Genomic DNA, 16,524 nt, shown 5'->3' with positions numbered 1-16,524 from the left:
AAAGCAGCTGGTCAATGTTTTGACCTCTAGATGCTGTGTACCCCTCCCACAAAGCAGCTGGTCAATGTTTTGACCTCTAGATGCTGTGTACCCCTCCCACAAAGCAGCTGGTCAATGTTTTGACCTCTAGATGCTGTGTACCCCTCCCCAAAGCAGCTGGTCAATGTCTAAATGTACGTTGTTGTTGTTGTTGTTGTTTGTTTTTTTAACTGTATAGCTTTGTGTTTTACATTGCTAATGTGTCTGAAAAACATTGCTGCTATTTTCTGTCTTGTAAAAGAGATGTTTAATCTCAATAAGACCCGGTCAAATAAAATATAGACTCCTGTACTTACGCCTTCTTCACATCCTCCGGAGAGGCGCTTCGTGACACTCCCAGAACGTCATAATAATCAGTCATGTCTTCTTCACTGACGTCGCGGCAACTGTTGACGACAACAACAACAACAACAACCTCATCAGAGTAGAATACACTCAAGTGGTTTCTCAAAGGCATCAAGTGGTCTGTGAACGAATCTGTTTAGACCCTTTACGGTAACTGTACGACCCATCTCATATTGGGGTGGCGGCCGGGTAGCCTAGTGGTTAGAGTGTAGAGGTGGCAGCGTAGCCTTGTGGTTAGAGTGTAGAGGTGGCAGCGTAGCCTAGTGGTTAGAGTGTAGAGGTGGCAGCGTAGCCTAGTGGGTAGAGTGTAGAGGTGGCAGCGTAGCCTAGTGGTTAGAGTGTAGAGGTGGCAGCGTAGCCTAGTGGTTAGAGTGTAGAGGTGGCAGCGTAGCCTAGTGGTTAGAGTGTAGAGGTGGCAGGTAGCCTAGTGGTTAGAGTGTAGAGGTGGCAGGGTAGCCTAGTGGTTAGAGTGTAGAGGTGGCAGGTAGCCTAGTGGTTAGAGTGTAGAGGTGGCAGGGTAGCCTAGTGGTTAGAGTGTAGAGGTGGCAGCGTAGCCTAGTGGTTAGAGTGTAGAGGTGGCAGGTAGCCTAGTGGTTAGAGTGTAGAGGTGGCAGGGTAGCCTAGTGGTTAGAGTGTAGAGGTGGCAGGTAGCCTAGTGGTTAGAGTGTAGGGGCGGCAGGTAGCCTAGTGGTTAGAGTGTAGAGGTGGCAGCGTAGCCTAGTGGTTAGAGTGTAGAGGTGGCAGCGTAGCCTAGTGGTTAGAGTGTAGAGGTGGCAGCGTAGCCTAGTGGTTAGAGTGTAGAGGTGGCAGGGTAGCCTAGTGGTTAGAGTGTAGGGGTGGCAGGTAGCCTAGAGGTTAGAGTGTAGAGGTGGCAGCGTAGCCTAGTGGTTAGAGTGTAGAGGTGGCAGGGTAGCCTAGTGGTTAGAGTGTAGAGGTGGCAGGGTAGCCTAGTGGTTAGAGTGTAGAGGTGGCAGGGTAGACTAGTGGTTAGAGTGTAGAGGCGGCAGCGTAGCCTAGTGGTTAGAGTGTAGAGGTGGCAGGTAGCCTAGTGGTTAGAGTGTAGAGGTGGCAGCGTAGCCTAGTGGTTAGAGTGTAGGGGCAGGTAGCCTAGTGGTTAGAGTGTAGGGGCAGGTAGCCTAGTGGTTAGAGTGTAGGGGTGGCAGGTAGCCTAGTGGTTAGAGTGTAGGGGCAGGTAGCCTAGTGGTTAGAGTGTAGAGGTGGCAGGTAGCCTAGTGGTTAGAGTGTAGGGGTGGCAGGTAGCCTAGTGGTTAGAGTGTAGGGGTGGCGGCCAGGTAGCCTAGTGGTTAGAGTGTAGAGGTGGCAGGTAGCCTAGTGGTTAGAGTGTAGGGGTGGCAGGTAGCCTAGTGGTTAGAGTGTAGGGGTGGCAGGTAGCCTAGTGGTTAGAGTGTAGGGGTGGCGGCCAGGTAGCCTAGTGGTTAGAGTGTAGAGGTGGCAGGGTAGCCTACTGGTTAGAGTGTAGAGGTGGCAGGGTAGCCTAGTGGTTAGAGTGTAGGGGTGGCAGGTAGCCTAGAGGTTAGAGTGTAGAGGTGGCAGCGTAGCCTAGTGGTTAGAGTGTAGAGGTGGCAGGGTAGCCTAGTGGTTAGAGTGTAGAGGTGGCAGGGTAGCCTAGTGGTTAGAGTGTAGAGGTGGCAGCGTAGCCTAGTGGTTAGAGTGTAGAGGTGGCAGCGTAGCCTAGTGGTTAGAGTGTAGGGGTGGCAGCGTAGCCTAGTGGTTAGAGTGTAGGGGTGGCGGCCAGGTAGCCTAGTGGTTAGAGTGTAGAGGTGGCAGGTAGCCTAGTGGTTAGAGTGTAGGGGTGGCAGGTAGCCTAGTGGTTAGAGTGTAGGGGTGGCGGCCAGGTAGCCTAGTGGTTAGAGTGTAGAGGTGGCAGGGTAGCCTAGTGGTTAGAGTGTAGAGGTGGCAGGGTAGCCTAGTGGTTAGAGTGTAGGGGTGGCAGGTAGCCTAGAGGTTAGAGTGTAGAGGTGGCAGCGTAGCCTAGTGGTTAGAGTGTAGAGGTGGCAGGGTAGCCTAGTGGTTAGAGTGTAGAGGTGGCAGGGTAGCCTAGTGGTTAGAGTGTAGAGGTGGCAGCGTAGCCTAGTGGTTAGAGTGTAGAGGTGGCAGCGTAGCCTAGTGGTTAGAGTGTAGGGGTGGCAGCGTAGCCTAGTGGTTAGAGTGTAGGGGTGGCAGGTAGCCTAGAGGTTAGAGTGTAGAGGTGGCAGCGTAGCCTAGTGGTTAGAGTGTAGAGGTGGCAGCGTATCCTAGTGGTTAGAGTGTAGAGGTGGCAGCGTAGCCTAGTGATTAGAGTGTAGGGGTGGCAGGTAGCCTAGAGGTTAGAGTGTAGAGGTGGCAGGGTAGCCTAGTGGTTAGAGTGTAGGGCCGGCAGGTAGCCTAGTGGTTACAGTGTGTAGCCTAGTGGTTAGAGTGTAGAGGAGGCAGGGTAGCCTAGTGGTTAGAGTGTAGAGGCGGCAGCGTAGCCTAGTGGTTAGAGTGTAGAGGAGGCAGGGTAGCCTAGTGGTTAGAGTGTAGAGGCGGCAGCGTAGCCTAGTGGTTAGAGTGTAGAGGAGGCAGGGTAGCCTAGTGGTTAGAGTGTAGAGGTGGCAGCGTAGCCTAGTGGTTAGAGTGTTAGAGTGGTTAGAGGTGGCGGCAGCGTAGCCTAGTGGTTAGAGTGTAGAGGAGGCAGGGTAGCCTAGTGGTTAGAGTGTAGAGGTGGCAGGGTAGCCTAGTGGTTAGAGTGTAGAGGAGGCAGCGTAGCCTAGTGGTTAGAGTGTAGAGGTGGCAGCGTAGCCTAGTGGTTAGAGTGTAGGGGTGGCAGCGTAGCTAGTGGTTAGAGTGTAGCTAGTGGTTAGAGTGTAGAGGTGGCCTAGTGGTTAGAGTGTAGAGGTGGCAGCGTATCCTAGTGGTTAGAGTGTAGAGGTGGCAGCGTAGCCTAGTGATTAGAGTGTAGCCTAGTGGTTAGAGTGTAGAGGTGGCAGGGTAGCCTAGTGGTTAGAGTGTAGGGCCGGCAGGTAGCCTAGTGGTTACAGTGCGTAGCATAGCCTAGTGGTTAGAGTGTAGAGGCGGCAGCGTAGCCTAGTGGTTAGAGTGTGGCAGCGTAGCCTAGTGGTTAGAGTGTAGAGGAGGCAGGGTAGCCTAGTGGTTAGAGTGTAGAGGTGGCAGCGTAGCCTAGTGGTTAGAGTGTAGAGGCGGCAGGTAGCCTAGTGGTTAGAGTGTAGCAGCGTAGCCTAGTGGTTGGTGTAGAGGCGGCAGCGTAGCCTAGTGGTTAGAGTGTAGAGGAGGCAGGGTAGCCTAGTGGTTAGAGTGTAGAGGTGGCAGCGTAGCCTAGTGGTTAGAGGTAGAGGCGGCAGCGTAGCCTAGTGGTTAGAGTGTAGAGGTGGCAGTGTAGCCTAGTGGTTAGAGGTTAGCCTAGTGGTTAGAGTGTAGGGGCAGGTAGCCTAGTGGTTAGAGTGTAGGGGCGGCAGGTAGCCTAGTGGTTAGAGTGTAGAGGCGGCAGCATAGCTAGTGGTTAGAGTGTAGCAGGGTAGCCTAGTGGTTAGAGTGTAGAGGTGGCAGCGTAGCCTAGTGGTTAGAGTGTAGAGGTGGCAGCGTAGCCTAGTGGTTAGAGTAGCCTAGTGGTTAGAGGTAGAGGCGGCAGCGTAGGCAGCGTAGCCTAGTGGTTAGAGTGTAGGGGCGGCAGGTGGCAGTGTAGCAGCGTAGTGGTTAGAGTGTAGGGGTGGCAGGTAGCCTAGAGGTTAGAGTGTAGAGGTGGCAGCGTAGCCTAGTGGTTAGAGTGTAGGGGCAGGTAGCCTAGTGGTTAGAGTGTAGGGGCAGGTAGCCTAGTGGTTAGAGTAGGGGCGGCAGGTAGCCTAGTGGTTGGCAGCAGGTAGCCTAGTGGTTAGAGGTAGGTAGTGAGCCTAGTGGTTAGAGTGTAGAGGCGGCAGCGTAGCCTAGTGGTTAGCGTGTAGGGGTGGCAGCGTAGCCTTGTGGTTAGAGTGTAGAGGCGGCAGCGTAGCCTAGTGGTTAGAGTGTATAGGTGGCAGTGTAGCCTAGTGGTTAGAGTGTAGTGGTGGCAGCGTAGCCTAGTGGTTAGAGTGTAGGGGTGGCAGGTAGCCTAGAGGTTAGAGTGTAGAGGTGGCAGCGTAGCCTAGTGGTTAGAGTGTAGAGGTGGCAGCGTATCCTAGTGGTTAGAGTGTAGAGGTGGCAGCGTAGCCTAGTGATTAGAGTGTAGAGGCGGCAGCGTAGCCTAGTGGTTAGAGTGTATAGGTGGCAGCGTAGCCTAGTGGTTAGAGTGTAGAGGCGGCAGCGTAGCCTAGTGGTTAGCGTGTAGAGGTGGCAGGGTAGCCTAGTGGTTAGAGTGTAGAGGTGGCAGGGTAGCCTAGTGGTTAGAGTGTAGAGGTGGCAGCGTAGCCTAGTGGTTAGAGTGTAGAGGTGGCAGCGTAGCCTAGTGGTTAGAGTGTAGTGGTGGCAGCGTAGCCTAGTGGTTAGAGTGTAGGGGTGGCAGGTAGCCTAGAGGTTAGAGTGTAGAGGTGGCAGCGTAGCCTAGTGGTTAGAGTGTAGAGGTGGCAGCGTATCCTAGTGGTTAGAGTGTAGAGGTGGCAGCGTAGCCTAGTGATTAGAGTGTAGGGGTGGCAGGTAGCCTAGAGGTTAGAGTGTAGAGGTGGCAGGGTAGCCTAGTGGTTAGAGTGTAGGGCCGGCAGGTAGCCTAGTGGTTACAGTGTAGCGGCGGCAGGTAGCCTAGTGGTTAGAGTGTAGAGGAGGCAGGGTAGCCTAGTGGTTAGAGTGTAGAGGCGGCAGCGTAGCCTAGTGGTTAGAGTGTAGAGGAGGCAGGGTAGCCTAGTGGTTAGAGTGTAGAGGCGGCAGCGTAGCCTAGTGGTTAGAGTGTAGAGGAGGCAGGGTAGCCTAGTGGTTAGAGTGTAGAGGCGGCAGCGTAGCCTAGTGGTTAGAGTGTAGAGGCGGCAGCGTAGCCTAGTGGTTAGAGTGTAGAGGCGGCAGCGTAGCCTAGTGGTTAGAGTGTAGAGGCGGCAGCGTAGCCTAGTGGTTAGAGTGTAGAGGAGGCAGGGTAGCCTAGTGGTTAGAGTGTAGAGGTGGCAGCGTAGCCTAGTGGTTAGAGTGTAGAGGCGGCAGCGTAGCCTAGTGGTTAGAGTGTAGAGGTGGCAGTGTAGCCTAGTGGTTAGAGTGTAGGGGCAGGTAGCCTAGTGGTTAGAGTGTAGGGGCAGGTAGCCTAGTGGTTAGAGTGTAGGGGCGGCAGGTAGCCTAGTGGTTAGAGTGTAGAGGCGGCAGCGTAGCCTAGTGGTTAGAGTGTAGAGGTGGCAGGGTAGCCTAGTGGTTAGAGTGTAGAGGCGGCAGCGTAGCCTAGTGGTTAGAGTGTAGAGGTGGCAGCGTAGCCTAGTGGTTAGAGTGTAGGGGCGGCAGCGTGGCCTAGTGGTTAGAGTGTAGGGGTGGCAGCGTAGCCTTGTGGTTAGAGTGTAGGGGTGGCAGGTAGCCTAGAGGTTAGAGTGTAGAGGTGGCAGCGTAGCCTAGTGGTTAGAGTGTAGGGGCAGGTAGCCTAGTGGTTAGAGTGTAGGGGCAGGTAGCCTAGTGGTTAGAGTGTAGGGGCGGCAGGTAGCCTAGTGGTTAGAGTGTAGGGGCAGGTAGCCTAGTGGTTAGAGTGTATAGGTGGCAGTGTAGCCTAGTGGTTAGAGTGTAGAGGCGGCAGCGTAGCCTAGTGGTTAGCGTGTAGGGGTGGCAGCGTAGCCTTGTGGTTAGAGTGTAGAGGCGGCAGCGTAGCCTAGTGGTTAGAGTGTATAGGTGGCAGTGTAGCCTAGTGGTTAGAGTGTAGAGGCGGCAGCGTAGCCTAGTGGTTAGCGTGTAGAGGTGGCAGGGTAGCCTAGTGGTTAGAGTGTAGAGGTGGCAGGGTAGCCTAGTGGTTAGAGTGTATAGGTGGCAGTGTAGCCTAGTGGTTAGAGTGTAGAGGCGGCAGCGTAGCCTAGTGGTTAGCGTGTAGGGGTGGCAGCGTAGCCTTGTGGTTAGAGTGTAGAGGCGGCAGCATAGCCTAGTGGTTAGAGTGTAGAGGCGGCAGCGTAGCCTAGTGGTTAGAGTGTAGAGGTGGCAGCGTAGCCTAGTGGTTAGAGTGTAGGGGCGGCAGCGTAGCCTAGTGGTTAGAGTGTAGAGGCGGCAGGGTAGCCTAGTGGTTCGAGTGTAGGGGCGGCAGGTAGCCTTGTGGTTAGAGTGTAGAGGTGGCAGCGTAGCCTAGTGGTTAGAGTGTAGAGGTGGCAGGGTAGCCTAGTGGTTAGAGTGTAGAGGCGGCAGTGTAGCCTAGTGGTTAGAGTGTAGAGGTGGCAGTGGAGCCTAGTTGTTAGAGTGTATATGTGGCAGGGTAGCCTAGTGGTTAGTGTAGAGGAGGCAGGTAGCCTAGTGGTTAGAGTGTAGAGGGGGCAGGGTAGCCTAGTGGTTAGAGTGTAGACGTGGCAGCGTAGCCTTGTGGTTAGAGTGTAGAGGCGGCAGCGTAGCCTAGTGGTTAGAGTGTGGAGGCGGCAGCGTAGCCTTGTGGTTAGAGCATTGGACTTGTAATCCGAATGGTTGCAAGATCGAATCCCGGAGCTGACAAAGTACAAATCTGTCGTTCTGCCCCTGAACAAGGCAGTTAAACCACTGTTCCTAGGCTGTCATTGAAAATAAGAATTTGTTCTTAAAATAAAGGAATAAATAAAATAATATCTTGTTGTGGGCAGATGAATAGCCTGCACAGTTGTTAAAGGCAATGCTGTTCAATGATCATATAAACACTCATTGATTCATGAAAAGTTACAACATGCAGGTAGCCTAGTCGTTGGACCAGTAACCCAAAAGGATGCTGGTTCGAATCCCCGAGCAGACGAGGTAAAAAAAAGAATCAGTCCGTCTTTGCCCCTGAACAAGGCAGTTTAACCCACTGTTCCCCGGGAAGGATGTCATTGTAAAATAAGAATTTGTTCTTAACTGACTTACCTCATTTAAATAAAAGGTAAAATATGATCTTGTTGTGGGCAGATGAATAGGCTGTTAAATAAAGGTTTAATAAAAGTATAATAACCATCATCTGAGGTTGATGATTCATCCGTCATCATTTTAGTCTTTGTAAACAAACCACGTGTACCTTTAAATATGTTACAACAGTGTCATGGTCACGCTGTTGAAATTACACAATTTGCCTTTAAAACCAGTGGACTATTTGACTTGTGGGCTCATTGTTAACAACAATTCATGACTGATATGATATCATTGATTCATTTTCCTCTTCAGAATGGGGGGGCATTCTGTAGTCTGAATCAATCTATCCAAGACCAGCTGAACCAACCGCTGACGGTGGGGGTCTATACGGTAAACTAATTACTGTTACCGTCCACCGGGATTTCATCGGTTCAGTTCCTCCTTCACTGTAAGTGTGTGTCCCATTTCATCTCATCTTGTGACATACTAAAACGCTTAAGATATAATAGGATACCTTATAATAGGATAACTTATTAAAGGATTACTTATTATAGGATAACTTATTAAAGGATTACTTATTATAGGATAACTTATTATAGGATAACTTATAATAGGATAACGTATAATAGGATAACGTATAATAGGATAACGTATAATAGGATAACTTATTAAAGGATTACTTATTATAGGATAACTTATTATAGGATAACTTATTAAAGGATTACTTATTATAGGATAACTTATTATAGGATAACTTATTAAAGGATTACTTATTATAGGATAACTTATTATAGGATAACTTATTATAGGATAACTTATAATAGGATAACTTATTATAGGATAACTTATTAAAGGATTACTTATTATAGGATAACTTATTATAGGATAACTTATAATAGGATAACTTATAATAGGATAACTTATTATAGGATAACTTATTATAGGATAACTTATTATAGGATAACTTATAATAGGATAACTTATAATAGGATAACTTATTATAGGATAACTTATAATAGGATAACTTATAATAGGATAACTTATTATAGGATAACTTATTATAGGATAACTTATAATAGGATAACTTATTATAGGATAACTTATTAAAGGATTACTTATTATAGGATAACTTATTATAGGATAACTTATTATAGGATAACTTATTATAGGATAACTTATTATAGGATAACTTATTATAGGATAACTTATTATAGGATAACCTATAATAGGATAACTTATAATAGGATAACTTATAATAGGATAACTTATAATAGGATAACTTATTAAAGGATAACTTATTATAGGATAACTTATTAAAGGATAACTTATTATAGGATAACTTATTATAGGATACCTTATAATAGGATAACTTATTATAGGATACCTTATAATAGGATAACTTATTAAAGGATAACTTATTATAGGATAACTTATAATAGGATAACTTATTAAAGGATAACTTGTTATAGGATAACGTATTAAAGGATAACTTATAATAGGATAACTTATAATAGGATAACTTATAATAGGATAACTTATTATAGGATAACTTATTATAGGATACCTTATAATAGGATAACTTATTATAGGATAACTTATTATAGGATAACTTATAATAGGATAACTTATTATAAGATAACTATAGGATAACTTATTAAAGGATAACTTATTATAGGATAACGTATTAAAGGATAACTTATAATAGGATAACTTATTAAAGGATTACTTATTATAGGATAACTTATTATAGGATACCTTATAATAGGATAACTTATTATAGGATACCTTATAATAGGATAACTTATAATAGGATAACGTATTAAAGGATAACTTATAATAGGATAACGTATTAAAGGAACAATCTGTGAGCATCATTACTGTTTAATGGCATTTTATTTTACATACATGTTTTTGTAATTCCTTAAGAGTCTGGTGGGCCACTAGTCCAGTTGTATTACTGTACTGATACACTGTTTATGTTTATTTTATTTAACCTCTATTTATCTTTTGTCTTCAACTGGTGGGATATGACTCGTGGGCTCATGCATCTACAATGACTAATGCTATCATTCAGGGTGGACCTTTATGTAGCCTGTATCAATCTTTCCAGCACCAACAGAATAAACCGCTGGCAGCTGGACCTGTGGGGTAAACTAATGACAGTGACCATCCACGGGTATTCCCCCTGAGGTTGGCAATGTGCCCCTGAGTTCTCTGGAAACCCGACAACAATATTATTTGGTTATTTCCAGCTCCTCCCGAGAGAGAGACCTGACATATGACAGCTGCCACCAACACACACACATACATATACACACACACACACACACACACACATACATATACACACACACACACACACACACACACATACAACACATGCGTCGGGCCGCCGGAGCTCGGGTGTGAGATTTAAACGATATGTTACACTTGAAAATTGGAACGTTTCAGACTAGACAAATGTTTCAATTTTAAGACGTGGACACATTGTAACTAAATATTGCCTCATGTGTTAAGCGTGTAGGGAACCGAACATTGGAATGGCGATGTGTATGTACTGTCTGGACCAGAGCTGAAAGAGAAAGACAACTGGTAGGCTACATAACTTGACAGAAAGTCCACACGCAAAAGAAATAAGCCTTCGCATGACAGGATAACGAGTATGGATAGCCTACTGTACCTTTTTAGGAGTACCAGCAACTGCTTTCGGTGTCTCAATCTCTCTTCTTAATTGAAAATGGGAAATTAATGATTATGAAGAGCTTCGAGACAGGCGAACAGAGGTGGGTCCAACTGTCCACGGAAGAATTATGCAGTATTTCAGAATGTCTAAAGGCTACTATAGTGAATTCGTTGCCCGTATTCCTCTGTGGCCTGGCCCGCACCATAACGCCGCAGTCCCCCTGCCTCGACACCTCGCCCGCCTCTTGGTATATCTCCACATGACCACGTCACAGTCAGCTGAGCGTCGACAGAGAGGAAAATAGAACGTCTAGAACATGCCAGTGTTTTCCCACTTCTCCCCGCCCTGTCTGATAGTTGCATTGTGATCAATGTAGGTCTACAAATTACTAGGGGGAAAAAAATAATATATCGGCATTTAGGCAACTAATTTAACTCAAGGGAACATAACTAAACGTAATCCCATATACCAGAGTGAACTGAATTAGATGCAGTACCAAACATTTTAATTTGACAGCTATATATACCTCCATGATTTATTATACAAAAATGCTTCGTGTAAGGATTTAATGGAGCGTAATTCCTACATTTCTTGATTTGGCAGTAATGCTAAAAGTTAACAACAGTTCAAGAGCCATTTCCACACAGGCTGCTGATAGTAGAGAATCACTCACGGTCCTTCAGTCATCACTGCTGCCATCTAGTGGCTGGATAAAGAAATAGCACAAGGACAGCCGTTGGTCTGGACATTGTCATTTGTAACTGTAACAAAGCCCATGTTATAAGAACATTTATGGAAATATGCAGAGCAGTATCAAAACGCTGCTTAGACATTTCATATTGAAATTAGTCTTCTTCTTCATAATGAGCATGTATAAAACATTGTGTAAGTAGCCAACATAGTGCACTTTGTTTTTAAAGAATCCTTAAATTAAACGTCAATGTCGCTCTTCCATCTGAATCTGTGTGTGGAGTGACATTTTAGAGTTCATAGTTGTACTAACATCTCTGGGTGTGACTTAAACTGTATACCATCTAGGCCTGTACTACTCTAGCAGACATAAAGCCTGTTCTAGTCTAGTAGACATCAAACCTGTTCTAGTCTAGCAGATATCAAACCTGTTCTAGTCTAGTAGACATCAAACCTGTTCTAGTCTAGTAGACATCAAACCTGTTCTAGTCTAGTAGACATCAAACCTGTTCTAGTCTAGTAGACATCAAACCTGTTCTACTCTAGCAGACATCAAACCTGTTCTACTCTAGCAGACATCAAACCTGTTCTAGTCTAGTAGACATCAAACCTGTTCTAGTCTAGTAGACATCAAACCTGTTCTAGTCTAGTAGACATCAAACCTGTTCTAGTCTAGCAGATATCAAACCTGTTCTAATCTAGTAGACATCAAACCTGTTCTAGTCTAGTAGACATCAACCCTGTTCTAATCTAGTAGACATCAAACCTGTTCTAGTCTACCTGTTCTAGCAGACATCAAAGCAATCAGTAGACATCAAACCTGTTCTAGTCTAGTAGACATCAAACCTGTTCTAATCTAGTAGACATCAAACCTGTTCTAATCTAGTAGACATCAAACCTGTTCTAGTCTAGCAGACATCAAACCTGTTCTAATCTAGTAGACATCAAACCTGTTCTAGTCTAGTAGACATCAAACCTGTTCTAATCTAGTAGACATCAAACCTGTTCTAGTCTAGTAGACATCAAACCTGTTCTAGTCTAGCAGATATAAAGCCTGTTCTAGTCTAGTAGACATCAAACCTGTTCTAGTCTAGTAGACATCAAACCTGTTCTACTCTAGCAGACATCAAACCTGTTCTAGTCTAGTAGACATCAAACCTGTTCTAGTCTAGTAGACATCAAACCTGTTCTAGTCTAGTAGACATCAAACCTGTTCTAGTCTAGTAGACATCAAACCTGTTCTAGTCTAGCAGACATCAAACCTGTTCTAGTCTAGTAGACATCAAACCTGTTCTAGTCTAGTAGATATCAAACCTGTTCTAGTCTAGTAGACATAAAGCCTGTTCTAGTCTAGTAGACATCAAACCTGTTCAAGTCTAGTAGACATCAAACCTGTTCTAGTCTAGCAGACATCAATCCTGTTCTAGTCTAGGAGACATCAACATTTTTCATGTCTAGCAGACATCAAACCTGTTCTACTCTAGCAGACATCAAACCTGTTCCAGTCTAGTAGACATCAAACCTGTTCTAGTCTAGTAGACATCAAACCTGTTCTAGTCTAGCAGACATAAAGCCTGTTCTAGTCTAGCAGACATCAAACAATGGTATGTGTAGATGCAGCCTGCACTTTTCAAAGCCTTCGTTCTTATGGGCTGCTTATTTGAAAGTCAATCATATTCATCGTTGAGACTAAAAATAACCACGTACAGTTACAGATGAGTTGGTTTATGATGCGTTTATTGAGAACCCTGACACAACATGACTAGGTGTAACAGAGACCGTTACCACGGTAGTGGGGAATGTGTTGCTGTCACGTTGAGTGTAGGACTCCAACAGTGTTGGAATGTGGGGCGGCAAACACCTGGTTTGTTTAACCCTTTAATATTCCTCTCCCTCCTCATCCTCTTCTCCCACGCTGTCAGTGCCCACCTCTTCATAGTCCTTCTCCAGGGCTGCCATGTCCTCTCTGGCCTCAGAGAACTCTCCCTCCTCCATGCCCTCACCAACGTACCAGTGAACAAAGGCTCTCTTGGCATACATCAGGTCAAACTTGTGGTCCAGACGGGCCCAGGCCTCAGCGATGGCTGTGGTGTTACTCAGCATGCACACGGCCCTCTGGACCTTGGCCAGGTCTCCTCCAGGAACTGCTGTTGGGGGCTGGTAGTTGATGCCCACTTTGAACCCAGTGGGACACCAGTCCACAAACTGGATGGTACGTTTGGTCTTGATGGCAGCGATGGCGGAGTTGACATCTTTGGGAACAACGTCACCACGGTACAGGAGACAGCAGGCCATGTATTTGCCGTGACGAGGGTCACACTTCACCATCTGATTGGCTGGCTCGAAGCAGGCGTTGGTGATGTCAGCGACTGACAGCTGCTCGTGATAGGCCTTCTCAGCGGAGATGACTGGGGCATATGTGGCCAGAGGGAAGTGGATACGGGGGTAGGGCACCAAGTTGGTCTGGAACTCGGTCAGATCAACATTCAGGGCTCCATCGAAACGCAGGGAGGCAGTGATGGAGGAGACGATCTGACCAATGAGCCTGTTGAGGTTGGTGTACGAGGGACGCTCAATGTCGAGGTTCCTACGGCAGATGTCATAGATGGCCTCATTGTCCACCATGAATGCACAGTCAGAGTGCTCCAGGGTGGTGTGAGTGGTCAGGATGGAGTTGTAGGGCTCCACCACAGCCGTGGACACCTGGGGAGCTGGGTAAACGGCGAACTCAAGCTTAGACTTCTTTCCGTAGTCCACAGACAGACGTTCCATCAGCAGGGAGGTGAAACCAGAACCGGTGCCTCCTCCGAAGCTGTGGAAGATGAGGAACCCCTGGAGACCTGTACACTGGTCAGCCTGAATGGAGAAATGGTACAATAACATGATGTTATGCCAGTAAGAATACAATGGAGAACATGTTTGCCCAGTTTTACACAGAAACATAAAAGGTTTTTGGCTCGTCCTTTTAGATGATCCCTTTCATGGTTCCAGGTAGAGCCTTATTACCCTACACATAACCTTTTTTTGAACATGTTAAAACCTATCTAGAACCCTTAAGCAGAACCATAGTTAGAACTCTATGTTATCAAGAATGATGACTCACCAGTTTGCGTGTCCTGTCCAGAACCAGGTCAATGATCTCCTTGCCGATGGTGTAGTGACCGCGGGCGTAGTTGTTGGCAGCATCCTCCTTACCCGTAATGAGCTGCTCAGGGTGGAACAGCTGGCGATAGGTACCTGTCCTCACCTCATCTAAAGGACAAAGGTAAATTTCGAATGTCAGGATATTTCAAATATGAGAATATCCAAGTTTCCGGAATATTCGGAAATCCTAATATCTGAATATTCGGAAATCTTAATATCTGAATATTCGGAAATCTTAATATCTGAATATTCTGAAATCTTAATATCTGAATATTCGGAAATCTTAATATCTGAATATTCTGAAATCTTAATATCTGAATATTCTGAAATCTTAATATCTGAATATTCGGAAATCTTAATATCTGAATATTCGGAAATCCTAATATCCTAATTTTCAGAATATCTCTGGACAGAATAATCAAAACAGCACATTCAAAGATGAGCTGTCTCATCTTACCAATGACAGTGGGCTCCAGATCTACGAAGATGGCTCGGGGGACATGCTTTCCAGCTCCGGTCTCACTGAAGAAGGTGTTGAAGGAGTCGTCTCCACCTCCACAAGTCTTGTCACTGGGCATCTGTCCGTCCGGCTGGATCCCATGCTCCAGGCAGTACAGCTCCCAACAGGCATTACCCATCTGGACTCCGGCTTGGCCCACATGCATGGAAATACACTCACGCTGAAAGAGAGGAGGTACAAGAGATCAACCACATGGAAACTTGAATCAAATCAGGTGTATATACATTTAAGTTGGAGTGTTGAAGGAGTGAATTGATAAAATAAAGTTTTGAAAGCCATTTCAGACAGTCTCGATTGTAATTGTATCGCTGCAAAAAGCAATCATCAATATATTACTGTAATTCCCTATTGAAAGTGAAAGTGACATCTAAAGAATCAATAAACACAGGAGGGATACGGTCAGCCATTAAGCAAAGTCATTGGCTACGCTAGGCTATCCCGGTTGGATTCGGCTAAAAAGTGTGACCGCCATCTTGAGTATATGGCATATTTTTTGTAGCCATAACTAAGCCAGACTAACTCGCTTGTTGGCCAAAAGCCTACAGGCAAATTCATGTTTTTTTTTCTTCTTTTTAATAGAAAATGCTGAAAATAAGGTCTGAGGTTAACACAGGCTGAGGAGATGTTTTACATTTTGTTCTATGAAAATAATAATCACTTTTTTAAAGATTTATGTCATTAAAACAAGCACATAAAGGCTTTATAATTCATAAAGGTTTTAACAACTGACTGATATTATCTCATAGAACAAAACGTACCAGATCTCCTAAGCCTGTGTTAACCTCAGACCTTATTTTTGGCATCTATTCCAAACCCCATTTTTTCCCCCATTTATTTCCCCCATAGGAATGTCCAACGCCATTTTTTCAAATCCTCTGTCTGCCATTTTGACGAGTTACCGTTTTTTTTAATGGCCCTGTCTCTTTAAGAGCAGAGGACCAGAAGAGGATACCGTGTGCCTTGTTACTGTGGGCCACTCCCCTTACTCCTCCCACTACTCCTCCTCTCTTCCCTCTGTCAGGTCCAGCTGCACACCCATTGCAGTGTTTCAGCCAGAGATATCTCTCACAAGATCCTAACAGAGAAAATGGCTACCATCCCAGACTGCTCCTCCCTGTTCTCCTTTGTACTCAATCATTCCATCCTTCTCTCACAATTGCAGAAACATCATAAAAACATGTAAAAAAAATAAATTATAATCTACAGAAAAATAATGTTTCTATCCGTAAGCTATTTGAGGTTTTCTATCTAAACAGTGAATAGTCTATGACCAAGTAGAACAATGACTAATTACAGAGACAGTTAAACACTAAAATATTACTCACATTTGATGTATGGCTATCATTCTGTCAGATTTATTTTGCACAATATATTTTTTTTAACCTAAATTTACAATAAATCACATTTATCCCTTATCAGTAATAAACATAATATCTGAACTCTCTCTATATATATATTTTTTTTTTTTTAAGAGGAAATGCAGAGAATCATATGATCTTTATGTAACAGAATAACAGATTTCCCTTCAGAAAGAAAGGATCTATGTCAGCTGTCAGCACTCACCATTTTGTCTCGTTTTCTTTTCCTTCACAGGCTGACGTCGAGGATTCAGAAGAGAAGGCAGAACTGTCGGAGAAAGGAAGAGGTGGGGTTTTTATATGCCTGGAAAGCAGACAGACAGGCAGTAAGCTACATCAGAGTCTGGTTGGCGGGAGACACTGTTGGTATGAAAAGAAACAAGTCCCTCCTCCTTCACACAGACAGAGGCTGACTGGGCTCACTTTCTCCATGCAGAGAGGAATTATGGGTATTGAGCTGTGAGACAGTCAGCTTCCTGGCAGGGAAGACTAATGTGTGTTGAACTATGAGATAGCACTTCCTGAACTGAGATAGTTGCTTAGAAATATCTGGTAAAAAAAAAATATATATATATATATATATATACACATATCGTATGTGTGTGGATGTTTTCACACCACTCAAATCCTTTTTTGTGTAATTTGACACTGTGGCACTTTTACGGGAGGTACTACATAGGGTGGGGTCTGTGAAGATTTCGACACAGCCTGCCTGTCAAACACAGTGTGCATTGACTGTTTCAACAGCCGAAAAATACAGTCCACGTTAACCTGAATAACAGTTCTCTTTCTCAAAATTGCCAAAATAAATTGTATAGCAGATA

General features: G+C 45.3%; 1 protein-coding gene and 1 pseudogene across 1 annotated transcript; both read right to left on the bottom strand.

Moving 5' to 3' along the window:
• The window catches only part of LOC135518904 (dnaJ homolog subfamily B member 6-like), a 54,436-nt pseudogene extending 44,174 nt beyond the window's left edge, over positions 1-10,262 (bottom strand).
• Positions 10,263-12,398: 2,136 nt separating this feature from the next.
• LOC135518903 (tubulin alpha chain-like) lies at positions 12,399-16,015 on the bottom strand. The gene is made up of 4 exons (XM_064943852.1): positions 15,906-16,015; positions 14,280-14,502; positions 13,782-13,930; positions 12,399-13,534 (listed from the first exon to the last, which is right to left on the bottom strand). Exons 1-4 carry the CDS (start codon positions 15,906-15,908, stop codon positions 12,557-12,559), a joined length of 1,353 nt encoding a protein of 450 aa, XP_064799924.1. The 5' UTR covers positions 15,909-16,015; the 3' UTR covers positions 12,399-12,556.
• Positions 16,016-16,524: the final 509 nt, after the last annotated feature.

The sequence above is a fragment of the Oncorhynchus masou genome, chromosome 29, assembly GCF_036934945.1.
Source record: "Oncorhynchus masou masou isolate Uvic2021 chromosome 29, UVic_Omas_1.1, whole genome shotgun sequence".
In the NCBI taxonomy this organism is placed as follows: domain Eukaryota; kingdom Metazoa; phylum Chordata; class Actinopteri; order Salmoniformes; family Salmonidae; genus Oncorhynchus; species Oncorhynchus masou.
The sequence above is the reverse complement of the archived record's forward strand: the minus strand, read 5'-3'. Positions and strand labels throughout refer to the sequence as shown.

Bases quoted from the DNA above. Each gene is read 5' to 3' on its own strand.
- LOC135518903 (XM_064943852.1), bottom strand. The intron at 13,931-14,279 runs GTAAGATGAGAC...TTTGTCCTTTAG, and splicing joins TCTGGAGCCCACTGTCATTG to ATGAGGTGAGGACAGGTACC. The intron at 13,535-13,781 runs GTGAGTCATCAT...TTCTCCATTCAG, and splicing joins TGGACAGGACACGCAAACTG to GCTGACCAGTGTACAGGTCT.